At 50.4% G+C, this 26,954-nt stretch overlaps 1 protein-coding gene across 1 annotated transcript; it reads right to left on the reverse strand.

The window, feature by feature from the left end:
• Positions 1–263: 263 nt before the first annotated feature.
• Positions 264–26,954, reverse strand: LOC124486119 (protein jagged-2-like). The gene is made up of 24 exons (XM_047047943.1): positions 26,588–26,954; positions 25,700–26,020; positions 18,697–18,757; positions 14,465–14,719; positions 14,186–14,246; positions 12,297–12,427; positions 10,567–10,686; positions 10,307–10,420; positions 9,937–10,050; positions 8,218–8,438; positions 7,960–8,110; positions 7,665–7,829; positions 7,330–7,443; positions 7,117–7,230; positions 6,873–6,986; positions 6,549–6,665; positions 6,414–6,441; positions 5,441–5,526; positions 4,950–5,063; positions 4,546–4,661; positions 4,206–4,463; positions 3,927–4,058; positions 2,551–2,710; positions 264–2,444 (listed from the first exon to the last, which is right to left on the reverse strand). The coding sequence occupies exons 1-24, from the start codon at positions 26,654–26,656 to the stop codon at positions 1,936–1,938; spliced, it is 3,645 nt and encodes a 1,214-aa protein (XP_046903899.1). The 5' UTR covers positions 26,657–26,954; the 3' UTR covers positions 264–1,935.

Here is a 26,954-nt window from a genome sequence, read left to right on the forward strand (position 1 = left end):
AGGCTACATTGAGCTACTTCCAAAATCCTTTCTGGATTGGAACTGGACTAGGCCGTCGATGTCTTTGCAGTTGGGCAACTGAATTTAAGTAGGCACGCGCAAGAGTCAGTCAGAATGCTGAATATTTTAAGGGATGTGTTATTAAAAACTACCTATATTTGCCACTTCCTCGTGTGGGGACAATAAATTATATTAGTACACGACCCCGGTATCCACGAAATTACGTAGCATAAACAAATTAATAAATAAACATAACAATGGCATTGGTATAAAATACTTTAATAAATAGTAGGATTTTTCTAAGAACAAACAAAAAAAATCACCAACAAACCAAGACTTTGCCAACTGCTCTTTTGTACAAAATAATTACAATGTTGTGCACATTCAGCCCACTGTGCTGGGCTAGCAAGATCTGCTGAATGGATATGGGTCGTTATATTGTAATCCTTTATTTTGCATCATTAAAACAAATTGAAAACATAATTTTTGTCCACGAATAACAATATTAAACTGTAGAGATACACCAGATTAATTTTCACTACCACTTCAGAGGTAATGCAAGATGGGTTCTCTTCCTCTGTCATAGTGCAGAAACAGAATCTGTACAAACACTGGACAACAACAACAACAACAGCAACATCAACAACAATATAACTTGTTCCCTTCATTAGACCAGAACTTATAAGCATTATTTGGGCCATTACAAGGCCGGGTTACATCACTCCTCATCAGAAACAGTCTACAAGCATCCATCCACATCCCTTGTCAAAACCTGCTTGCATCCTTGGATCCCGTGTCAGACTAAAGCAACCTTTCCATGTGTTGGCCCGTCCTTGCATTCTAATAGGACATTCTAGTGTTAACATACAGTAGTAGTGTGAATGGGAGATAGAGAGCCAGCATTCACCGAGAAAACTCTTGATGTTGGAACAGAAAGATATAACACAAAACAACCACTTATAATGTGTATATGTCAATGCTCTGGTGAACTAAGTGGGACCCTAGATATTGTCCATAATCTGTATAAAACCTGCCTTGTGTCAATGGACACAAATAAACGGAATGACATCATTAAAAAAAAGAACAAACATTCTTACTTTTTAGAATAACTATCATACAAAGGGTCACTTAAGTTACTAAATTCAAATATACACAGCCATTTTCATATTTACATATATACATAGCAAAGAAATACCTTTATGGTGGTATGAATAGTTGGTTAGAACAGACTTCCCTTTATATGAATTTTAAGTTCTGGATAACTCTGAAAGAAATTTAAGAACAAATAAAACGTAGGGCTTAAGGCACTTTCTACCAAAGCAAATACTGAAATGACCGCATAGGCTCCAAGGAAGTTTTAAACACATGCTGACATGATATACATTAGGTCTTTACAAGTGTCTACATGTCCTGGTTAAACATGTTTATGGATGTAAACAAATGTTTCTGTCAGGTGGCATGTAGGGTTTCCGTCAGCTGTTTAAGGACTTAAAATACAAAATCTGTTTACATATTTTGACTTAGAAAATTACGATACGGCAGGAAAGCATAGTAAAGGCCCAGAGTGTGGGTTAAGGCAGATGTGAAGAGAGCGGCCCATGACTATAGTCCTCCAAAGGCAGTGCTCAAGTCACGTGATACAGAATCCTCTAGATGACATTATGGAAAAGATCTTTCCCCTTTGAAAACAACAACAGTTTGTAAAAGAAATAAAAAATAGAAAGTAGCCAAAGCGTTTACTCTTTTTGTTTCCAACAGTGTGGTTTTCAACTGAAATCAGGAGCAGTTTTATCTTAGCCGTCAAGTCCCTTCTTTTGTAAGTAAGAAGCCTCGACATTGACACGGAAAAAAAGAAGAAAAGTTTAATAAAATGTTTATAAAAGCATCTGTAATCTTCACTTCTGGTGCTTGACGTTTAAAGCAGACGTGTCCCGCTCATACGTAATGTTCTTTGACGTCCTCCGCGACGTTGGCAGCATTAAGGTTTTTACAGCGGTTGTCCTTGGGGCTGTAGGCAGTCCGATGGGGGCCTTTGACCGGGGCGCTGCGGCTGGTGCAGATCACCTCTCCTTTCCCCAACCCCTTGTCTTGCCCCCCTGGCACGGGGCACTTTTGGGAGAGGCCCTTCTCCAGCTCCAGGCCTCCTCTCCCCTGCCCTTCCACCTCCTCGTCCCCCTCCTCCTCCTCCCCGTCCGCCCCGTCACACTTCCTGTCTGCGGGGCTCATGAGTTTCTTACACTCGTACTGGACGTCCTTGTCGCGGTTGTCCTTGAGCAGCGCCTGGCCGGCCCACGGCGTCTCCAGCTGATTGTTCACCGTGCCGTTCTCGGCGGCGGACGCCCTCTCGCGCTCTTTCTTCCTCTTGCGGCTCCACCGCACGCACACCACGAGGCAGAGGATCCACAGCACGCTGAACACCACGCACAGCACCGGGACCAGGTAGTCTGCCATGAGAGAGGAGGGAGGGAGCGGTTGGTTCCGGAACAAACGCAAAAGAAAAAAAAAATCTGTTGGTACCTAACTGCAGAGGGTGTTGGGCCTCCGACTCACCGACAGGCTGGGGCATGACCTGCGTCTCCACTTTGACCTCCACCACAGCCAGCATGAGGGTGCTGTTGTGGCGCTTGGAGAGGGCACTGATGATGCCGCTGGCGGCCTCCTGGATGTCCGCACGATTGGCCTCCAGTGCACGGGCATCGTCCTCATAGGACTGCAGGGGAGAGGGGGGAGAGATGAGGGGCGGGGAGAGGAGGAAGGAAGGAACAGAGAGAAAGAAGAGGTAATGTTGACTCTGAACAAGAAAGGGATTCCCCCCCAACTCCCCCCGCCCTGACATGCGCCCTCCCATGAAGCAAACAGAGGGTGTAGTTAATTGCCTAATAAGTCGATCAGAGTGAGTCCAGGGGGAGCTGGGGGGAGCTTAGCTCATTGCTGAGCACTTCAATTAGGAGGAACAATAGCGGAGCGGGCCAGCTGTGGCTCCCCGGGCAGAGAGAAACCCTCCCCTTTCTTCTTCCTGGGAAAGCAGCAGCTCATTCACACGCTCCCAGCCCAGAGCGAGCGCCCCTCACCCCGCCTCTGGCACCATGCTAGGTCGCTAGCGACCACCCCCCCGGCCTCACAAAGCCCCGGCAGCCTCCCGCTGAGGCTGGGCTGGCCCACAGCCTCCACAGCCCCGGGTGTGGGTCTTCTCCACGTGCACAAGCACTGTCCATAACCGAGGCGCATGTCAGAGGCGTTCGACCCGGACTTTTTCGAAATTACCTCTGACGTTTTCAACGTGAGCCCGTGGTGAGTGGGTGGTGAGTTGTAATGAAAGCCAGCTCTGAAGCTGTGAGGGTTTCACACACACCACTCCTTTTCCTGTACTACGTCCCCAAACACGACTACATCACAAGTACAGGCCTAATCCCCTCCATTAAGAGCTTAGTGCCCTGTAGGGCCTGATTTCCCCCATGTCTGACTCTGGGGGGGGAGAACCTGGGTGGCCGACATAGACAGAGAGATAGAGAGAGAAAGAGAGACTAACATAGCAACGACAAGCAAATGAGGAGAGACAGAGAACAGTAAGGTGTTCCAAAGTCAAGCTAAATGTCAAACAGATGTTTCCGAAGAAGGGCGTCGCGCTTCAAAAGCCTTCCCTTTTAACAGAGGGGAAAGAAAAAGGCTCCGATTTTACTGGTGTACTCTTGAAGCCATTTACAATGACGAATTAAGTGTGTGATTTAATAAAGTGAATGAAAGAGCAGAGTAAGGCGAGGTCCTCGGGGCTAAGTGAGGGAGGAGAGGAGCGAGGGATTCTGATGACGACAGTGGGACGTGTGGAGGTAAGAAGGGATCAATGGCAGTTGGAAGGTGGGAGGTGAGGAGGGCAGCTGTGTGTGTATGTGTGTGTGTGTGTGGGGGGGGTGTTAGGGGCCACTCACCATGGCAACCTCTACGGCATCTCTGTTGGAGTTGGACAGGTCACAGAGAATGAGGAGCGAGCGGTCTTTAGCCAGGGTCTGTGTAACAGGGAGGTACTTCAGCTCCCAACACATGTTCTCCACAGTTGTGCCCTTTCAAAACACACACACACACAAATACACACACACAACATGATAAGAGATGAAAATTAGTAATGTAGGCTGAGAGAACGTTCATTCGTTTGTGTTCCAAACAGAAAGCATTTCTAGTCAGTCCAAACAATCGTTTGTGGCTCTCACTTGTGGCACTTTGTCTTTGTCGAAGATCAGGGTGATCCGAGCACAGCTGTTGTCCAGGTAACCACTGTTGGGCTCACACTGGGTGTGCAGCGGGGGCGCGGGGTCGGGCGTGGAGCACACGCCCCACAGGTGGCAGGGCGGGGAGAAGCAGGTGAGGAACTGGTGTTCCACGCACTCGTGACCTCCCTGACAGGAGGGGGCGCTGTCCGGGGCTGGGGGGCTTCTCTGCAGCAGGCAGGGCCGCCGGCCACACACCACCTGGAAACCAGCGGACAGAGGTTAGAGCTCTGCACACGCCGACGGAAACTCGGCGGTGGAGACACGAGGGGCGGAGCCTCACCTTGGAGCAGCGCACGTTGCCGTTGACGCACTGGCAGGTGTTACACTCCTCCTCCCAGCGGCTGCCATGAGGAAACTGCAGGCCAGAGTGACGGCAGGCCTTCCCTATCCCTATGACTGCAGAGAGAGAGAGAGAGAGAGAGAGAGAGAGAGAGAGAGAGAGAGAGAGAGAGAGAGAGAGAGGGAGGGAGAGAGGGAGAGAAAGAGAGAGAAATATGGACAGATAAAGATGAGAGAGAGAGAGAGAGAGAGAGAGAGAGAGAGAGAGAGAGAGAGAGAGAGAAAGGGAGAGAGAGAGAGAGACAAGGTTAGGACCAGTCCCCCTGCACTCCCGCTCCCTGGAGAGGGCTTGAGGATGTTTCCGACTGGGAATCAGGGTTCTCTCCTGGGTTCTAGAGAACTCACACTCCTGGCAGCGAGGCCCGGAGCGGCCCAGGGGGCAGACACAGCGGAACCCGTGGATCTCGTCCACGCACGTGGAACCATAGGCGCACGGGGAGGACTGGCACTCATCGATGTCTGAGAAGGGAGAGAGAACAGAACCAGTTAGAACCCATAGAGATGTCTAATACTGCTTCAATACAGCCCATCAGGGAAGGTATTGATGATAGGTTCTCATGCAGCCTCACCATGGCCCTCTCTGAAAAGAAGGTAAAAGGAGCTGAGGATTCTCCCAGAGAATGTCTCACTGAACTGACCTGTTTGCAGAATACAGCTGACCTCTCCTCACAAGAGGGGTGAGAGGTTAAGACAGGCTTCCTAAAGGCTTCCTAATCTGTCCCCTCGGAGACAATCAGCTCAAACTCCCCGTGTCCCCTTTCACCCCTGACCCCCAGGTCCGGCCCCCCCCCCCCCTCCCCCCTCCAGCACAACCCCTCTGGTTCCCAGGGACTCACTGATCCGGCAGTCGGGTCCGGCGAAGCCTGGGGCACACTCGCAGCGGAACCAGTTCACTCCGTCCACACACAGACCTCCGTTATAGCTGCAGAGAGAGGAGGGAGAGGCACAGAGCACATGAACAGAACCCCTCGCAGTAAGCCCCTATACAGGGCAGCAGAGCACCAGGCCACAGGTGCCTGGTGCCTGACACACACAAAACACCAAAGCTGGAGGGCTCAAACTACAAAGAGAAAAGCCCCTCGTTTTCATCCCTGTCCTGGCGGTAGAGTTTCGAACGCGAGAGAGAGAGAGAGAGAGAGAGAGAGAGAGATAGAGAGAGAGAGAGAGACGGAGAGAGGGAGGGGAGAGAAAGGAATGATGTTCACTAAAGCTGATCCCTTACACTTATCACTTCATATGTAAATCCCGACTGACCCCATACTGTGCTGGCCCTATACCCCTGCTGACCTGCCCCCCCCCCCCGCCCTCCCCCACACCGCCCCCTGTGAAGGGGTCAGTGGTGAAGAATAGGGAGAGGTGCACCCTGCCCCACCCCCTGCCCCCCTGTACTAATCCCCCTGTCAGTCATTGTGGCAGGGGGAGTCTTTGTGTCCAGCAGACCTCTCTGATCCAGTGGAGCAGGAATACTCAGCTGCCTGGCTTCACTTCCCCTCTCACACACCTTCCATGCACCCCACACACACACACACACACACACACACACACACACACACACACATACACCTCTGCATCCCCAGTACCGCTTGGGAAATCTGGGAGGCATTAAATGAGATTTGTGAGGTGTGTAGTTAGCGGGACAGTTTGTGTGCGAGTGATCCTCTCTAACACCCTTCATCACGGAGCAGAATGTTCACACCCTTCAGATCTGACGGAATGGGATCAGGAAGTGGCACTCGGCAACATCAAATAAAACACCCCCGACTTCATACAACCTTCGTTTGCGTGTTACGTTCACGTTTCGACACTTACCAGGGGTAAGGGTTGCAATCGTTGGCATCTGACAAGAGAGAGGGTGAAAGAGAACGGAAGTTAGACGATTTGCACCAGAGCATAGACAGTTGGACAGAGCCTCGATTAAAGTCCCTAGTTGTCCATGTTTCTTACTCTGTCCGCAGGTGGCTCCTTCCCAGCCGTCCTTGCAGATGCAGGTGTACGTGTCCCCGCCTCCCACACAGGTCCCCCCGTTCTCGCAGGGACCAGAGTCACACGTGCTGTTCTTGGCTGCAGGGACAGAGAGACGCCAGGGAGACACGGTTTAGGAGCGCGGGAGAGCCCATCAAAGTGTGATAGGAGGGAAAGAAACGCTTAAGCGTTCGAGACGAGAGCTAATACTTTAGGAGGACAGGTAATACTTTAGGAGCAGAGGTAATACTTTAGGAGGACAGGTAAGAGTTTAGCAGTGCTAGGGGTTTAGGACGTGCTTCTCACCAGTGTTGCAGGTGCTGCCTCTCCAACCTGAGGGGCACGCACAGCGGAACGAGTCGCCGTGGTCGTAGCAGGTGCCTCCGTTGCTGCAGGTGCTGGCATCACACTGGCTCTCACCTGCAGGAGAACACCAGGCCGTCACACACACACACACACACACACACGCTGATAAGCTAACGCACTCACCAACACACTCTCTGAGACACGCTGGGGGAAAGATGCGCGCACACACGCTCTCTAAACTCACGCGAGTGGCAGGTCTTGCCCTTCCAGTTGTCGGTGCACTGGCAGTAGAAGTCGTTGAGGAGGTCCACACAGCGTCCTCCGTTCTTACAAGTGTTCCTCACACAGTCGTTCACGTCTGAGGGAGCAGACCTCAGGGGTCAACACAGAACACGCTGCTGGCTCTCTCTCTCTTTCAGACACACACACACATGTAAACACACACACACACACTCACCAAGGTCACACAGAGGGCCCTCCCAGCCGTCAGGGCAGAAGCACTGGAAGGAGCTGATGCCATCGATGCAGGTTCCTCCATTCTTACAGGGGGAGGCGACGCAGTCGTTGATATCTGCAGGGAGAGAGACAGAGAGAGTAGAGAGAGAGAGAGAGAGTAAAGAGAGAGTAGAGAGACAGAGAGCGAGAGAGAGAGAGACGGAGAGAGTAGAGAGACAGAGAGAGACAGAGAGAGACAGAGAGAGACAGAGAGAGACAGAGAGAGACAGAGTATGGGTGAGGAGGAGGAAGCGATGACAGCGAGAGACTGGTGTGACTGTGGGTTAGAGTACTCACTCTCGTGACAGTAGAGACCAGTGAAGCCCAGATCACAGGAGCAGGTGAAGTTGCCTGCCGGCTGGCTGATGCAGCGACCGTGGGGGCCACACACATTGGACGATATGTGCCACACCCCTTCCTGGGTGTCGTTGGTGGCCACGGCAACGGTACAGCTGTCGATCACTGGGGTCGACGAAGAAAGAAAACGACAGTGTGTAATGAACGATGAAAATCCCACAAACCCTCCAGCTGATAGGTGAGGTCTGGGCTCAGAAGGAGCGCTGCACTGTGACGAGCCTGTCAACGTTCCTACCTTCACACGGGTTGGTCTGGCAGTGGTCCTTCAGCTCCGAGCAGGTCTTTCCTTCGTAGTCGTCTGGACAGGCACAGTAGAAGTCTCCCATCAGGCTATGACACTGGGCCTTGTTCTGGCAGGGGTTAGGGCTGCAGGGGGTCGTCTGTACCTGCGGATGGAGGGACGGAGGAGGGGACGGGTGAGTACGTTCCCAGCCAGCGGAGGCTGATGTTATCGATGGACCTGATGAGTTGGACTCGCTGAAGCTAAGCTCACCTCGCAGGTGGTTCCGGAAAACCCGCTCGGGCACTCGCACATGAACCCGTCCGGGATGACGTGGCACTTGGCGGCGTTCCGGCACGGGTCGCTTGCACAGCTGTTCCTCTGGACCTCGCAGTGCCGGCCCACGTAGCCGGGCGGGCACACGCACACGTACCCGCTCCGCCCATCCTTGCACGTGGCTCCGTTTTGGCACTGTCCGTGACAGCTGTTGATGTCTGCAGGTGTAGGGAGGGACAGAGCTTAGTGGGTGCATGATGACAATGCAGAGTCAGACCGTGGAAAGACAGGGATGGCATGCCAGACACAAAGCTCAAAGATGCAGGTTCAAGCCTGACAGAAAAAGGAAGTTTAGATACAGGAAGCCACGCTGCTCTGGATTAGAAAGGCTGCATGCACTGGAAGCAGTTTAGGTCAACTGAAAAGCTCTCGTTCCTATTTCCCTACTCGCTGAAAACCGGATGGGATTTTCACGGTTGTGAAATTCCATTCCGTTGCAAGAGACTTGTATGGCTAAAGAGTGTGTTTAGCAGAGAGAAAGCCCAGGAAGGGACATGGTTCTGAGTGGGTTGTTGACAGAGCTTCAGGCAAGATGACAGAGATCAGGAAGTGACCAATACTAACTGATGTCACAGTTCTTGCCGGCCCATCCACGGAAGCAGGCACAGTGATAGAGAGCAGAATGCCTGCCTGCCTGCCTGCCTGCCTGCCTGCCTGCCTGCCTGCCTGCCTGTCTGTCTGTCTGTCTGTCTGTCTGTCTGTCTGTCTGTCTGGCTGTCTGCCTGGCTGCCTGCCTGCCTGCCAGCCTCTCTAATCACGATCCTTCGCTCTTCCACACCAACGCGCCCCGCACCCAAGGTAATGTAGAACATTCTTTAAGATCTAGTGAACTACTCTTAATCATGTACTGTATGTTCTCAGCGGTCCCCCCCTCCTCCCTCCCCCCTCTCCCCCCTCCCCCTCCCCCCCCCCTCCCCCCCCCCCCCCTCCCTCCCCACTTCCCCCCCCCCCCCCCTCTCCCCCCCCCTTCCCTCCCCCCCCCTCCCCCCCCCACCTCCCGCCCCGCTGCACTGACCAGACCCAAGGCTGAGCTGTTACACAGCACCTGTTGGGCTGCAGTAACACAACACCTCTCTCCCAGGTACCGCCCGCTCCCTGAAAGGGGAACCGTGTGTATCTGAGGATAACGGACCCGTAACTCAAGGCCCAGAGCTTTGTCTCCTTGCCTTAGCATGTTCACAGGTTAGAAACCATTTCCTCTGAACCTGCCCTTTAGTGGGGTGGGGCTCAGTGTGGAAAACATCCTCCTTTTCCCCCAGTCTGCAGCCAAACAGAACCCCCCTGTCTGGGTATATTTGGTCCCAAGGCTAGCAGTTGCCAGGCTGGGTGTTATTTATAACTTTACTCAAGTCACCTGGCTCCGGTTGCACATCATATTCAGCTATCTCAGTTTGCAAGCCCCCTTTTCAAACGACTACTCTCCATAGTAATAGCACTCGCTAAAACAGGACGAGGTAAACAAACATTAAAATGCTACTCAAGCACAGAAATTCATGGCATGAGATCAAACACACCATTCACTACTGGGGACAAATCTAAAAAAGACATTCACAAATAAAGACCAGTGCAAATGGAATGCAATCAAACATGCGGTGTTTAGTTATGCACCCCAGGACACCTCAGTCCTGAAGCTCCAGCACTGCTGGGTTGCCGTACCTATCTGGCAGGTCTTCCCTGCCCACTGCGGAGGGCACAGGCATTCAAAACCGTTCTCCATGTCGATGCAGGTGCCACCTTGGGCACAGGGGTTAGAGGCACACTCGTCCGTGTCTGAAACACACACACACACAGAGTTAATGTCACAGCCTGACTTCATGTCACGTTCATGAAGCATGGGCACAAACACACATTCAAAGTTCCAACCCCCTCTCTCCCCCCTCACTCCCTCTCTCTCCCCCTCTCTCTCCCCTCACTCCCTCTCTCTCCCCCTTTCTCTCCCCCTCTCTCTCCCTCTCCCTCTCCTTCCCTCTCTCTCTCTCCCCCTCTCTCTCATGCACACACGCACAGTAGAACACGTTGCTCTCACCTTTAGCACAGGTAGGCCCCGTCCAACCGGCGGGACAGTGGCACTCAAACCCAGAGGGGACCTCGTGACAGGTTCCCCCGTTAGCGCAGGGGTTTGACACACAGGCGTGTTCCGCTGGAAGGAGAGAGGGGGGTGAGAGGGGTGAGAGGGGTGAGAGGGGTGGGGAAGAGAGACATATTTTTGCTGAGCTCCAGTGAAAATGTGGGTAAAACGCCATTGGCATCCACAGGCAGGTTGATATGTGCAATGTGCTGACTCACCTATCTGGCAGTTCTTGCCTGAGTAGCCGTCAGGGCAGGCACAGTGGTACTCGTCTGGCTCCGTGTTCATACACGTCCCCCCGTTCCTACACGGACGGTTCGTTCCGCAGTAGTTCAGGTCTGTGGAGAAACGTGGAACGTCGATGGATTAAACTCCCCCTCGGGTTTGGGTGTCGGAAACAGGTGACAGGTCAGAGGTGAGTGTAAAGAAGGTGTCCAGGTACGATTCTTTACACATATTTTATTATGATATTTTATTCATTTATCAGACGCTTTTATCCAAAGGGACAAACAAATAATGCATCCAGGAAGTCAAGCAGATGACCGAGGACCGTAAGTGGACAGTTCCAACAGTATTCCGGTGGTCAGAGTCTAGGTACAGTCTGTATTTACTAACCAAACCACAAAGCAACCACGTCTCAGCTACAGTTTCACAGGTACAGCCTGTGGTGTTGGTGTGCACAGTCATCTCACTACAGCCTGTGGTGTTGGTGTGTACAGTCATCTCACTACAGCCTGTGGTGTTGGTGTGTACAGTCATCTCACTACAGCCTGTGGTGTTGGTGTGTACAGTCATCTACCTACAGCCTGTGGTGTTGGTGTGTAGTCATCTACCTACAGCCTGTGGTGTTGGTGTGTACAGTCATCTCACTACAGCCTGTGGTGTTGGTGTGTACAGTCATCTCACTACAGCCTGTGGTGTTGGTGTGTACAGTCATCTCACTACAGCCTGTGGTGTTGGTGTATACAGTCATCTACCTACAGCCTGTGGTGTTGGTGTGTAGTCATCTACCTACAGCCTGTGGTGTTGGTGTGTACAGTCATCTCACTACAGCCTGTGGTGTTGGTGTGTACAGTCATCTCACTACAGCCTGTGGTGTTGGTGTGTACAGTCATCTCACTACAGCCTGTGGTGTTGGTGTGTACAGTCATCTCACTACAGCCTGTGGTGTTGGTGTGTACAGTCATCTACCTACAGCCTGTGGTGTTGGTGTGTACAGTCATCTCACTACAGCCTGTGGTGTTGGTGTGTACAGTCATCTCACTACAGCCTGTGGTGTTGGTGTGTACAGTCATCTACCTACAGCCTGTGGTGTTGGTGTGTACAGTCATCTCACTACAGCCTGTGGTGTTGGTGTGTACAGTCATCTCACTACAGCCTGTGGTGTTGGTGTGTACAGTCATCTCACTACAGCCTGTGGTGTTGGTGTGTACAGTCATCTCACTACAGCCTGTGGTGTTGGTGTGTACAGTCATCTCACTACAGCCTGTGGTGTTGGTGTGTACAGTCATCTACCTACAGCCTGTGGTGTTGGTGTGTACAGTCATCTCACTACAGCCTGTGGTGTTGGTGTGTACAGTCATCTCACTACAGCCTGTGGTGTTGGTGTGTACAGTCATCTACCTACAGCCTGTGGTGTTGGTGTGTACAGTCATCTACCTACAGCCTGTGGTGTTGGTGTGTACAGTCATCTCACTACAGCCTGTGGTGTTGGTGTGTACAGTCATCTCACTACAGCCTGTGGTGTTGGTGTGTACAGTCATCTCACTACAGCCTGTGGTGTTGGTGTGTACAGTCATCTCACTACAGCCTGTGGTGTTGGTGTGTACAGTCATCTCACTACAGCCTGTGGTGTTGGTGTGTACAGTCATCTCACTACAGCCTGTGGTGTTGGTGTGTACAGTCATCTACCTACAGCCTGTGGTGTTGGTGTGTACAGTCATCTCACCTTTGTTACAGAGCAGGCCTCCCCAGTTCTTCTCACAGCTACACTGCCAGGGCTTGTTGCAGGTGCCATGGACGCAGCCAGGGTAGGGCAGGCACTCGTCACAGAACAGACCCTGCCAACCATAGTTACACCTGCAAAGGAAACGGACATCTTACAAACCACAACCTCAGGTATAATATCCGTGTTTAAGACCATGAGACCTAATATGCTCATTTCATCCAAAGGCAACAAACTTTTTTTTATTAATATTTTTTTTTTAACCTAAGATCGTCCGTTTTGCAGCCGCTAGGCTAAACCTTCCAAGTGACCTCACGTCAGATATACGACGATAGTTAAATAGGGAGAGGCTGTCTGGGAGCCTCCAGGGAGGCAGGGGGGGGGGGGTGAGGGCCGGTGAAGGGTTAGCTAATCTGTTGGTTTATGGCAGCAGTCTGTTATTCCAAGGCCAGCGGTAACCTTGCCCCACCTGTCGTGTCATTTCTCCCCCCAGGGCTATTTTAAGGATCCCCTTCTGCAAATGGACGCCGATCGCACGCTCTGCTGCGATCCTTCGCAGATGCGGCAGTCCGCTCGAGAGGGCCGGGGTGTGAGGCGCTGCGGTTCGGACATGCACAAAGCCGTCACTACGCTGTTTCAGATCGTGCGCGCTGTAACGCAGTGTGTCACAGGTCCCTGTGTCGCAACGTGCAATGTTGCATTGACGTCTTGCACACTGGCCTGTGGTTTGGGGTTTGTACAGTGCTGTGCAGCCGTGGAAGGTTTGAGGCCTCCATGTGGGAGCGGGAAAAGGGGGGGAGGAGGGGGGGAGACCGCCGGGCCACCGCAGGCGGGGGTGGCCTCAGACCTCCCCAGCCATGGCCCCCGTCAATGGAGGGCCCCAAAATATCCCTCCTCCAACAACCGCCCACGCTTTGGAAATAGACCTGCAGAAGCCACGCCCCTCTCGCTGTCTGTCAGCCAGGGGGCCCTGACCTGCTCCTCTCCAACAGCTCCAAGACTGTTGAATTATTTAGAGAGAGTCAGAGATACAGAAAGAGAGAGAGAGAGAGAAAGAGAGAGACACTCTCCGAAATAAGCAAACTTAGCCCCGCTGTTGCCAGGATACCTCTTCAGTCGTGTCACATGAGGGAGAGTATAGGTTGTGGACGCGCTGTGTGTATGGAAACAAGACACCGACAACACATTTTTAGTTTTCCTCAAGTCTGCAGGAGGGCGGGCTTCTCTCCGCAGGAGGAGGGAGCCTGTGTTCCTGGTGGGAGAGAGCCTCGCAAGCTCCAAATCACATGTTGAGGCACATTCCATTTTGTTCTCTTCGTTCGATTCCAAAAAGCCACATTGAGAGATCAGGCTCATTCGGGAGTCATATCGGAGTTCTCTCCCTCGCCTTGTCCACTTGCATGGTAGTTGAAGCTAATGATGCATCAGAGATGGGGACCAGCTCACTTTGTGACGCCAGGCCAGGCTGCTGTCATCTATTGGCCCCAGTGCGTGACCCAGGGTGCTGGATCAAGCCCCGCCCTGCGAAGCAGGCCAAGCTGCCAGCCAAAACAGGCCCAGGATAGGAGGAGGTGCAGGGGGGGCCTGCTGTCTGCGTGGGCAGAGGGGCTCAGACACAGCGCTGGAGCAGTAGAGGAAACACTGTGTGCAAAACAGGCCTCCGCAGGCCAGCTTTGGAACAGGAAGGGAAACAATGGCTCCTGGATCAGACTGGAGCTGGAGAGGTGTGTGTGTGTGTGTGTGTGGGATGGGGGGGGGGGGGGGGTAGTACATGACTCTACACTCCACAGAGGGCCAGGGTTTTGGAGGGAGGAGGAGATGGGAGGGGGCAAGGGACTCATCTAACATCCACCTCCACCCCACTGCATCCAGCCAGGCTGTGGGTGACTCACGTGCACTCTCCAGGGACGCTGCAGCCTCCGTGGACCAGGTTGCAGCCTTGCTTGCAGATAGCTGTGGGTCAAAGACAGATTGACAAATGAATAACAACCCAAGCTTCGGCTGGAAATCTACAAAAAAAACAAAAACCCTGGTTCTCTCCACGGTTTTCTCCATTTGGTTAAGAGAGCCGTAAAAGGATTTGTCAGTATGTCACGGGGGGGGGGAGGGGGGGGGGGGACCGAAAGTGTTGTGTGATGGGTTGGACGATGTGTCAGAAGGTCCCTACTCACCACTATTGCAGTCGGGCCCCATCCAGCCCTCCATGCAGCCTCTGTTCCCCAACTGGTCGCAAACGTAGTGGCCAAAGTAGTCGTCACGCGGCCTGCACTGCTTGTTGCACTTGCTGCCGTAGTAGTTGTCGTCGCAGCGCACCCGGATGCTGTACTCGAAGCCGGCCGTGGCCCCGTTGTGCTGGATGGTCTGCCGCTCGTCTCCAGGGTTGATCATCCCTTTGCGGACGCTCCGCTCGATCAACAGGTCCTCATCTGGGACAAAATCAAACGGACTTGAGTTCAGTAAGCTTGAATCCAATGCAGCAACCGGTGCGTGGGTTGATTTGAACTGGCGACCCCCTCTAGATATGCAGAGGTTGATATAGTGCTGTTCTGTTGAGTCGCTTCAACGTTGATGAGAACAACTCTGAGCGCCTCGGAATGGGCCCCGAAGCTCGAACCAGGAGGATGGGTGGGCTGGGTGGGGGTGGTAGGTGGGGGTGGTAGGTGGGGATGGTGGGGGTGCGTGGTCCGGGGCTCCGAAAGCATGATAACCAGAACGTTTTGGTTGAGTTTTCCTGCTTTGTGAAAAGGCTTTTCGTGCCTCTCCCTCTCTCGCCCCCCGCCTCCTCTCTCTCTCTCTCCCTCGCTAGCCCTCTCTCAGGAAACCCTGCTCTGACTCCTTCGGAGCCGGGCCGGAAATAATAAGAGACGGGAACAAACGAGGAAGGGCGACATAGGAAAGGGCCTTTAGCTTTTTCTCAAGGAACAGAAACACCATGAACCCAACAGGCTTGGCTGCAGCCACCAGCGTGGTTAGGACTGGGGGCAACAGAAACTAATACCCTGCCCCCTCGATCGCTCTCCCTGCCTCTTCTCTCTCCCTAACCCTCCTAAACCTAACCTTAACCCAGTTAGGTCCTACGTTGTGGTAGCTTGTTAGAACGATCTCTCTGACTCACTTTTATGACTTGCCTCGCTCAAACGAAATCCCCAAAGTGCTTTTTCCAGGGCCTTCAAAATCACTTTCTGCCCTGCTTTCCTCGATTTGGCTGACAGCTAGCACGCTGCCACAGATTCAACAGTCACTCCCCCACCTGAAAACTGCAGCACTCCACTTACTGCTGCTCATTTCCAGCAATTAGATATAAAAATACAGACCAATCATTGGCTCTCTCAGGCCTGAAGGAGAGACTCCTAAGAGAGGCGGCTGTTACCAGGGAGAGAGGGGGGCGGCAGGGGGGCGGCAGGGGGGCGGCAGGGGGGCGGGAGGGGGGCGGGAGGGGGGGGGGGCACACTGGTTTACACAAACTGTGAGGGGGGCTTCAAAATGGAGCAGTTGACCGAGTAAAGAGCAACACAACTGTCTGTGTTTATACAAACACAACATCGTTTAGAAATGTAGTGTGGCTGACACAATTTTTTGCAGGCACATTTCTGTCAAGTGGGTTTAGGATAATGCTGTCTTGGCTTGGATATGGACTATACAGTAACTTCAATGCCATGCACATGCTACTATTGCACTGATGAAGCTATTAACCGCTAAAACGACGATGAGACTGTGAGAGTTCGCACCCTCCTCTTCATCCCTCCAACAGTCCGCCATTCCTCTCTCCCTCTCTCATTCTCTGCAGATGATGTCAGAAGACTTAAGAAACACTAACATCAATGGCCCTGCCACCACCTAATAAACTAACAATGGCACAGGCCTCTTCTCCCCAGCCTCTGTTTTGTGTTTAAACACAGAGAGCTTCCTGGAGGATAAACAGCTTGAGGAGAGCCTCCTTTTTCCTGAGGCCTCTCCAAAAGGCTGGCCAGGGTGAGCTATCCAACAGACCCACCACACACTACGGCATGGGCTTTGTTGTTTTGTTTTAAACAATTCCCTCTAAACAGCCATTGCACAGTGCAAAACAAGGCAACGCACAGCTCTCTATGGCCCCAGCAGACCCTCCTGGGTTGATGTGGTAACGGAGGCCGGGGGGTGGGGTGTGTGTGTGTGGGGGGGGGGGTTGTGTAGCTGTCAACACAGCGACCGGTCAGTCTGTCACTGTCCAGAGGCGTGCGTGTCTGTGGCCGCGGTGGCTGCCTCTCCTGTCGTGCCTGTCACGGCGTCGACATGCAGGATAATGAAGTGGCGCGCGGTAGCTCCGCAGCTGCTGGGAAGGTAATTAGCAGACGGACTTCAGTGGAAAGAAAAAAGAGCTGAGGTCCATAATTAATGGCTTAACGAGGTGATGTCCATGCTTTATATAGAGGCGCAGAGCAGTCTCTCTCTCTCTCTCTCTCTCTCTCTCTCTCTCCCTCTCTCTCCCTCTCCCTCTCCCTCCCTCCCTCTCTCCCTCTCTCCCTCTCCCTCTCTCCCCCACACACACACACAGTCCCATAGGAGGAGAACCAGCCTAGCAATGTTACCTATCAGTCACAGTCAACAACATAGGAATGTATACACTCCCAACAGAAATCTATATAAACCACTGCAACTGAGTAAGAATGAAAAAAGATTCAAATGGGACTGATCCCTGCCACTCATGGAGGAGGGGGAGAGACAGGGGGTGCCCAGAGACCGTCCTGGCCCCTGTCTCCTCCTCAGAGAGACCGTCCTGGCCCTCTCTCCTCTTCAGAGAGACCAGCCAGGCCCTCTATCCTCTTCAGAGAGACCAGCCAGGCCCTCTCTCCTCCTCAGAGAGACCAGCCAGGCCATGTCTCCTCCTCAGAGAGACCAGCCAGGCCCTCTCTCCTCTTCAGAGCGACCGGCCAGGCCCTCTCTCCTCCTCAGAGAGACCAGCCAGGCCCTGTCTCCTCCTCAGAGAAAACAGCCAGGCCCTGTCTCCTCCTCAGAGAGACCAGCCTGGCTCTCTCTACTCCTCAGAGAGACAAGCCAGGCCCTCTCTCCTCCTCAGAGAGACCAGCCAGGCCCTCTCTCATTACGGGAGCCATTTTCTCTCCGGGCTTCTGGGTAAACGTCTTTGTGAGGAGCCCCATTGTTCCAGAGAGTCTCTGGAGCTGCCTTGCTATCAGCGCCCCATGGCTGAGTATGACGAAGAAGTGAAAAGCAGGACGCAGCAGCGAGGATTCGTGTATCGCAGGTTCATCGAGCGTACGAACACAAAGCCCTCGATAGGTTAGCTCAACCCAGTGATCCTGGCTCAGGGTTTAAAAGCTGCCCTGAATCTAACTCCCTGAAACGATCCCAAGTCTGTAACACATAGATTACATTCCTCAATTAACCTGTATTCCTGCTGGCAGGAGTGAGATGAGAGGAGGAAGTAAAAACAGGACACATCTGTGTACAGGACTCCTCAGTTCCTAGCTACAGGCCTAACCACACTCTGCATTCTTCTGGTTTCCCTTCAGGAACAATTAGTGACTTACCTACTGTATAGAAGGAATGCAGTGTGTGTGTGTGTGTGTGTGTGTGTGATGAGAGGGACAAGAGGAGAAGTCTAGGAGTATTAGTCATTTCCTTTGATCTCTGACGTACGAGGACACTTCCTTTAGACTGTCATCTGTTATGCTGGTGCTACTGGTGGTATATAGAGCAGGGTATATAGGTATATAGAACAGGGTGGTATATAGAACAGGGTGGTATATCGAGCAGGGTATATAGAACAGGGTGGTATATACAACAGGGTGGTATATAGAGCAGGGTTTATAGGTATATTGTGGTATTTAGAACAGGGTGGTATATAGAACAGGGTGGTATATCGAGCAGGGTATATAGAACAGGGTGGTATATCGAGCAGGGTATATAGAACAGGGTGGTATATACAACAGGGTGGTATATAGAGCAGGGTTTATAGGTATATTGTGGTATTTAGAACAGGGTGGTATATAGAACAGGGTGGTATATCGAGCAGGGTATATAGAACAGGGTGGTATATAGAACAGGGGTGGTATATCGAGCAGGGTATATAGAACAGGGTGGTATATAGAGCAGGGTTTATAGTTATATAGAACAGGGTGGTATATAGAACAGGGTGGTATATAGAACAGGGTGGCATATAGAGCAGGGTGGTATATAGAGCAGGGTTTATAGGTATATAGAACAGGGTGGTATGTAGAACAGGGTGGTATATAGAACAGGGTGGTATATAGAGCAGGGTGGTATAGAGTATATAGAACAGGGTGGTATATAGAGCAGGGTGGTATACAGTATATAGAACAAGGTGGTATATAGAACAGGGTGGTATATAGAGCAAGGGGGTATATAGAGCAGGGTGGTATAGAGTATATAGAACAGTACTTACCGCTGTTGCTGTGTGTGCCATTATCCCAGTCCCACGCCTCCACTATCAGAGTATACGCCCTCTGGAAGAGAGGCAGACCACAGGTCATTAAAGGGTTATCAGAGTTCAGACTAATACATAGTCCACACACACACACACACACACACACACACACTGCATGCACACAGAGAGGCACCGCAGTGCTGCACGTCAAACACAGCACACACACACACACAAACAAACACTTATGAACAAATCTGGAAGGATGATGGTGGGAACAGAAGTCTGGTTCCCACAGTGCTGTCACTGATTAGCCGAGAATGAGCCTGAAGCTAGTTAACAAGTACAACTTGAGAGTGAAAAACATCTACCTGCTCACCCCCAAACACAGCACTGTATGCCCTGGTGAAACGACTCACTGATTTGCATGTCAGAGGATAAACACTCTTAAACAACTCCCTCTGTTAGCAGGAAGCCCAGACGGCGAAGGGTTATTTTAGATGACGTGTGAGTAAACCAGACAAGATGGTGCTTGATCTGTGTTAGCTAACCAGGGTCGGGCCGACAGATGATCATTCCCATGACCCGAGTTTGACGGAGGAGGCCAGGAATGAAGACTGGATCAGACTGGACCATCAGTCACATGAACAGATGAAAGAAGACTCAAATAAGCAAGAACTCAGATGGTTTCATAGAACCTTCTGGAAAGCACAGGGAGACACACCTCACAGTTGGCGGTAAAATCTCCACCCTGGATCAGGGTCCCACAACGCGAGTTTCAAACTCCAAAGGGCCTGTCTTTGACTCAGATTTAAATCCAATCTGATTCTTGTGGAGAAAAGAGCCACATTTTATATAGAGATAATCACCACCCCCAAGGATATTACCAAGAATGTATTTAATAACAGGAATGTGCCCTTCCCCAAAACGCAACGCTTCCATCACTATGTCCAGTGAGGGCCATGGAGACACTTGGAGACAGGCTCTGGGGTTCTACAGAAACAAAAGTCAACACAGAGAGAAGGTCCTTGCCATTAGAAATAGGTTGGTCCTTGGTGACTGCTGGCTAGGCTTTCCCGTCTGTTCCCACCCCTGGTCCTGAGATCCTGAGGACCCAGCCTCTCCTGCAGCTCTGGAGCTGAATACAGGCTGGGCTGGATGAATGTGTGAAAGAGTAACTTCCTCAGTCAGCTGTGACTGTAAATCACAAGTCTGGAAACCCCTGAAAGCACACTTTTGACGGTAACTGATCGCCAGTTGCTGTGACGGTGATTCGTGTTCCTCGAATCAGTCTTGTGTGGCGGGATTAGTGACTCCCTGGCGGGGGTGTTTGGTGCGTGTGAGGTCCCTGTAGGAGGAGTTGAGGCAGTGTTGGGGCGAGGGGGGATGCGACCCAACACACCTGGGGAAGTTCTGACAGAGAGGACACATGACACCTCCAAGCCAATTAACAGGACTCCCAGGGATTTGGGTTTTCATTAGCTGGGCAAAGGAGAACACAGTCCTCGCTGCCTTCATCTGTTCAATGAATAAATTACTGCACTCACTGCCCATGTGACACTTCCAAGGGGACTGCACAGAGAAGGAGCTTTAACTGGGAATTGTCAAGAGGGGGAAAAAAGTAGGATAAGACTCATTATCATTATCTTTTTTTTCCGCGTCGCTCGCTTGAATAGAAAGTAACGTTTAACAAGGGTTTCCATGAGCCCGAGACCCAATTAACAACTTCTGCCGACTTGCGATTGAGAGAGAAGAAATCAGCGACACCTGCCATCTCACACCTGTTAAGATGTTGATATGAATAAACCATGCTGGTCCCTGCAGGCTACAGGAACACAGCCTGCTTCGTTTAGCACTTTATTAACAGAACAAGCCTTCTTTAAAAAAGGACTCTCATCACATACTCTCTCACACTGGCTTTTGTTCAAACTTGTAATCCAATCAAAGCTAATCTAAGCAGGATTTAGTTGAAGCTTTCCAAGCCAAACTGTTGAAATCATGTTTCTCTGGCAGTCATCCTACAAGATGTATATTCTTTTTTCTGTGAGGTAATGCATTTTTGTCATGAGATCAATACAACTTGGCCATAACTCATCTGTGATCCTTCTGACATAAATGTTCAGGAGACAGACAGCAAGTTTAAACAACCCGTTAGTCTCTCCAAGTGCCAAAAGGATGAAGTGGCTGAACACCTTGTATTGATGCATGACACTCCCTCGCTGTGTCCTAACCTGTATCAGCACCATGGTGGCCTCAGGTAAACACCTGGCTTAAGTTTCCCAGGATCATCCTGTGGTCATCAATGCAGTCCTAACTCTGCCAGAAGGCCATCACTTTAGACAGGGAACCCAACACCACAGCAAGGCGCCAAACACCAGATACGCAACAGAACCACTTCAGGGCACAACACAACAGAAGCCTTATGTAAACACTTTCACATCCTCTCCTGACTTTGCCCAGCACAACCCTCTCTCTCTCTCCCCCCTTTCTCTCTCTCTCCCTCTCTGACTCTCTCTGTCCATCTTTCCCTCCTCTCTGCCTTCTCTCTCTCTCTGTTTGTTTCAATCAACTCAACACTTAGCTGAAGTATAGTGTCATTGCTGGATCTGAAAGGTGCAGTTACTAAAGGGTTAAAAAAGTTCTCTCAGCCTTTCCTCCTGAGTGTTGGGAAACTGATTTACTGTACAGTGTTGGGTATACCTCACCAACTCTTACAGTGTTGGGTATACCTCACCAACTCTTTCAGTGTTGGGTATACCTCACCAACTCTTACAGTGTTGGGTATACCTCACCAACTCTTTCAGTGTTGGGTATACCTCACCAACTCTTACAGTGTTGGGTATACCTCACCAACTCTTTCAGTGTTGGGTATACCTCACCAACTCTTACAGTGTTGGGTATACCTCACCAACTCTTTCAGTGTTGGGTATACCTCACCAACTCTTTCTCCACAGGCACTGACATACAAGTCTGGAATGTCCTACCCAACTACGCTCCTCACCGACAGCGACAGACACTACTATAAATACTGAGAACTATATATACACTACACTGTACATAGTTAATTCTTGACTGGCACAGTCCAAAGCCATTTGGACACACGTGCTTGCTTACACACACACAAAAACAAACACTCGTACTAGTCTGGAGCTTGCGAAGGTTCCATAGAGCTGGAGTTGGGTAACACACACACTACCAACTGGGAGAGTGTTCCAGATGTTGACCTCGTTGAGAAACTCTGATGTGGATGAACCTTCACCCCATCACCCAGGAGGTGAGGGCGGCTGCTGTCACAACATCCAGCCTGGGACTCACTGCTGCAACCCACACAAAGATCTCAGCCATTCTCTTACTACAGTGGAAGAAACGAGACTTGAAATGAACAGAATAGAGAACGCGTGTTTGTGGAACAGCAGCACCTAAGGACTGGGCTGGATGGATGTCTTTGTTAACAGCACACGTCATTGTCTAGGATTTAATTAGAGCTGACGACAATGCCCCGCCTCCACACCCACCCCCCCTCGCTCCACACCTCGTTCCCAGCAGAGGGCTCCGGGCAGGGGGCTTGGCTGTGGCCCCACACCTCCCCCTCTTGCCAGTTCTCCAGCTGAGCTCTGCTGGCGGGGTAGGTACACGAGTCAAGTGGGGAATGAAATTGGCTGTGTAATAACCCCTGCAGCCAATAAGAATCGAGTATTCACCCAGACCATGGTATAACATGCTTTAAACACGGCTGCACCTGCCATGCATGCCTTTCATTATAACTTACTGGTTACCATATGCACATACACAGACACACACACCAAGACAAATAATACCTATGCAAACCCACTCCGTAGGCATACGCCCAGACAAAATCCTACACATGTAAACAAGTCCAACCAGCCCCATAAGAATAGCTGAGAGACATTAAAGATTGAGATGGCAATCAGTAGATTCACACGGGCTACGGAGAAAATCAGGTCATCTTAAGTGGAACCAGAGTAAGTCCCTCGAGTCGGGCGTCACAGGGGAAAGACGATCAGGTCTCTCCCCACCACAGATGAAGTAGTGTAGGGCTTTGAACAACACAATCCCCTCACCTTGTATCACCTCACTACCACACACGTAACAGAGCCTGGCTTTCTTCATCCAGGAAGACGGACTTCGGGCTTTTAGGCTTATTACACTGACCCAGGGAGGAGGAGCAGGGCAAGGGCACAGGAGGAGCCGTGGCCCCAATAAAACCAAACCACTTAGGGTCACAACAGTTCTATATGCTGCTTACCGGTCAAAAACAAACATGATTTGTTAACTGGGCTAGGCTAACTGGGCTAACTAGGAAGCATGCATCCCTAGGCAGAGGACTGTCGCTTTCTTAGACTGCACTCAGCTCGTGAGCCCAGTGAGACGAGCAGTGAATGTTTATCAATTAGGCAGGAACTGACGAGACAAGTCCAACATGAAGACCCAAACAGACATTGTTTTCATCCTTAACTAACAAGCATCGCATCTCCGCAGCTCCGGAAACTCCCGGCAGCAACGTGTTCTTACTGCAGACAGCATTTCACACGTCCCAGTTATTCACTGTTAAAGCGACTGATGGGTTTGGAGATTCAACCTCGTGTCCAAACAGATGTTTCACCTCGGCATCACCCATGATGGAAGCGAGGGAAAGCGAGGAACGTGTGGAAAATATTTAAAAAAAAAAACATGAATCAGGAGAGTAAACCCCTCGTCCTTGATTTACACACAGTGGGGTGATGGGAGGACAGAGCTGCTCTATAAATACCCCCAAAAAGAAGCAGAGGGAAGAGGGGAGGGGGGGGGAATGAAAAATGCCTGTTTTCTCCTGGAGTCAAACACTGCATTATAAGTGACTCTGTGAAGGCCGGGACCTAAAAATACCTCTCCCTTGTGACAGAGTCCTCACAAGAAGGAGAGACGCTTCTCTTCACCACCCGAGACTCTTCTTCCTTTCATGAAAATAGATGTCACTGAAAACTCACACAGCCCTGGGGGTTAAACATGAAGAGGAAGTGATCATTGAGTGGCAGAACAATGTCTTTTTTCTCTTTAATTCATGTCAGGAGCCAGTGGCCCAGATATTTTGACCAAGCAATGATGCCATCATCAGCTACAGGGCATGGTTTCATATAATACATTCTCTATTCAGCTCACCAGTCAATGTATCTGATGGTACAATAATCATCACTGTTGTCTGGGACTCCAGAGGAAGACCTGGATTGACTGAATCAATAATTATTTTTGTACAAAAAATATTAATAATAATGCAAAATGCATGTCGAGAAGGCAGAAGTCTACTGTGTTGAACCCAGGAAGAAATCTTAAGGACACAGCAGCCCCTCGGGTCAGGCAGGGGTGGGGGGGGGGTTGGTTAGTTAGGGTCAAAAAACAAAGTTCTGCAGAGAAGGGAGACTACCGTTGGAATGAAAGGGAGAAAACTGGATAGAGTAACACGGCGAATATCGCTGTTTTTATTTTTTTATATATTTTTTTACAACGTAGTTATGGCGGCAGGCTTGTATTTCAAAACTGCAAAGTGCTGTGGGAAACCCTGGGTCAGGCTCTCCATGCTGATATGCAGTAAAGTTATTTTATTGTGTTTCGCGTGTTTTATGACGTAGTGGAGTTGCTGCTGTTGTCCTACTAGAGTCACCCTGAGCCAGCTCTCTCATCACACCCTCACCATGCTGGTTCCAGACTCCACACGACACAGAAGGAACACCAGGCCCTACGTGTGTGTGTCACTGCGCCAAACCAGTATGCACACACAGCCAGCAGCCTGTCCCTTTACAGACCTGGGAGTTTTCCCCTAGTCTTTCTTGAGGGTTTAGGTTGGTTTAGGCGCAGTTCTATGGGCGAATGTGAAGCCCTCTGTGACATTGCTTGTGATATGAGCTACGCAGACAAGATTTGGATTTGATTTGACAGACAATATTATTTGAAGGTGAAACATTCCCTGGCAACATCCTCAAGAACCGCAAAAAGCCCTGTTCGGAGCACCAATCCCTTCTTTTGTCCCGAGTACATGGTGGAAAAATAATGCCCCCCATACACTGAGACAATCACCCAATAAGAGACAGAGGCTGAACCTGAGAGCTGATTGGTAAAGGCATCCCCATGTCCAGATTGAGTAGGGATCTTCACTTGTTTGAGTAGTGGTGACACTGATATCCACTCCCTATGTCACACACAACTTAGTGGTAATTGTATCTGCCGGGGCCCCCGCTTACTACGTCCATCTTTCCCTTTGCTGACAGCAGACCAAGAGGGCTGATGAATGGATAGGTCACCTAGACAACCAGCCACACACAGTTCCTACATGCTGAGAACAATGTCATGGGTACAGCTAGTCATTAAATGTTTATATTTTATGGACTATTTTTATCTCATTATTATTTTGATTTCATTTTCATATCAGCACTGAAACTGACGATTCCATTTTTTTTTTTTTTTTACTGTGTTCCGATTCAAGGCATCGATCAACGAGCCCAGGTGTATGGACCAATCAAAATCCAATTTCAAATATCCCCCCCCCCCCCCCCCCCCCCCCCCCCATTCAAACCTATACTCCTATTTCACACCACCTGTATGCTTTGTACCGATAAGGGGGAAACAATGTAAAGTAAAAGAACGGATGTTCTAGTTCTTCCGGTCTAAAACGGCACAGGTAACTGCGCGTAAAAATAGGCCTATAGCCAAAGCAACGCTTCTCGCGCGTCCCTGTTCGTGTTGCGCGCCTGTGGCTTTACGGAATGTGCACTTGGTCATAACAAACTGGCATTGACTCGATGTTCAAGAAATTACAATGTGGAATGGGAGAAAATACATGCACTCTATTGACTCTTAACTAAATGTTCTATAGCAAAGATATGCGCGTTCCGCCAATGTTGCCAAGTGGACAATGTTGCCAAAGATGGCACATTCAGTCTCTCTCAGCACCATTTTCTCATCTTTAAAAACAATTGACTACACAAGTAAGATAAAGGGCTCTAGCTCAGATATGACGTTATCCACTTACCGGCCAAGCGAACCCGAATGGAATGACAATCTTTCCAGCATCACTGATACGGTTTTGGTTGTTCTTGGCGCTCTTGAGTTGAAAGGTATTCCCACCGATAACGTTAGTAGATCCAGTTCCGTAGGTGCACAAGCCCGTGGTCGTGACCTCAGTTTGGTATTCCTTTAAACACACTCTAAAGTAGGTATCACATTCATCCCGGTTGCAGCTGAGATCTTGAGCGTTCCTTTCGCCGTCGCAGCAATCCCCGTCCGACAGTTCACCGTTTGCGTTCTGTACGGCAATCAACTGGAGCTCGAAATAACCCGAGGCATGGGACACCTAAAAATAACATTGAATAGAGAAAAGTTCTTACAGTCTTGCAGTACAGTATACATACTGCACACCTGGACTTCTGTTCCCAATATGTAATTAAATTATTTGTGGTTTTATCTCATATTTACATATCGGAATTGAAATATTCTCATCTTTACAAGGTATTTCTATGTGAAGACAAGTTGTAGGATTCAATTTGAGTATATATTGGTCATGACTATAATTCAATTCTGACTTGACTTATGACTGACATTTTTATGGGCACTCGATTACTTGAATCGTGTTCAAGATAGAACTCAGGTAGCCTATGAACACAACCAAGCATTGATGCATTGTGGAAATTGCAGTTAAGTGTGACTGGTTCAAGTAGAATGCAAAACGAATTCATCAATTTGAGGAGAGCCCTTAAGTAGAAATTCCAAGATCACATGATTTAACTGACTACCGCGTAACTGCATTAAGAGTGGAATTCTTTACAATTGAATTTTCTAAAATGAATGGGCTCTCGTTGTCTAACGTCCAACTGCCTGTAAATGTAAAATACCTTCCAATATTTAACAACAGTTTGCTCACCTCAGTCCACAACGTCAGCAGCAGAAATACTATTGAGAAGCAATGCAAATTCCCCATACAATTCCACATGACTTCGTTTGATTAGTGTAGGCTACCATTAGGAAAAAATGTCTTTATCTTTTAAAAACAGCCGTTGACCGGCGAGTGTATCCTGGTCTTCTGGCATGCACGATACGAAAGCGTGATCAATTCCCGTACTCTGTTTCCGAATGAGAAAGAAACATAAGATGCGTATTAGTGGACAGCCGAGGCAGCGAGCGCACTGCTGGTCCAGACACACGACTTTCCCCCACCGTTCGAATCACTCAACAGCAAGGAAAGCTATCCGTTTCAGCACTGAAGACAAGCCTGGGGATGGTTCTTTGAT

Source organism: Hypomesus transpacificus, chromosome 3, assembly GCF_021917145.1.
Source record: "Hypomesus transpacificus isolate Combined female chromosome 3, fHypTra1, whole genome shotgun sequence".
NCBI classification, from domain to species: Eukaryota; Metazoa; Chordata; class Actinopteri; order Osmeriformes; family Osmeridae; genus Hypomesus; species Hypomesus transpacificus.

What these genes read in the sequence shown, in the direction of transcription:
- LOC124486119 (XM_047047943.1), bottom strand. Translation starts at nt 26,656, where the DNA reads ATGTGGAATTGTATGGGGAATTTGCATTGCTTCTCAATAGTATTTCTG. An exon ending in TGCTGACGTTGTGGACTGAG is followed by an intron (nt 26,021 to 26,587) that starts GTGAGCAAACTG and finishes TGTTATTTTTAG; the next exon opens with GTGTCCCATGCCTCGGGTTA. An exon ending in AGGCAAGAACTGCCAGATAG is followed by an intron (nt 10,421 to 10,566) that starts GTGAGTCAGCAC and finishes CTCTCCTTCCAG; the next exon opens with CGGAACACGCCTGTGTGTCA.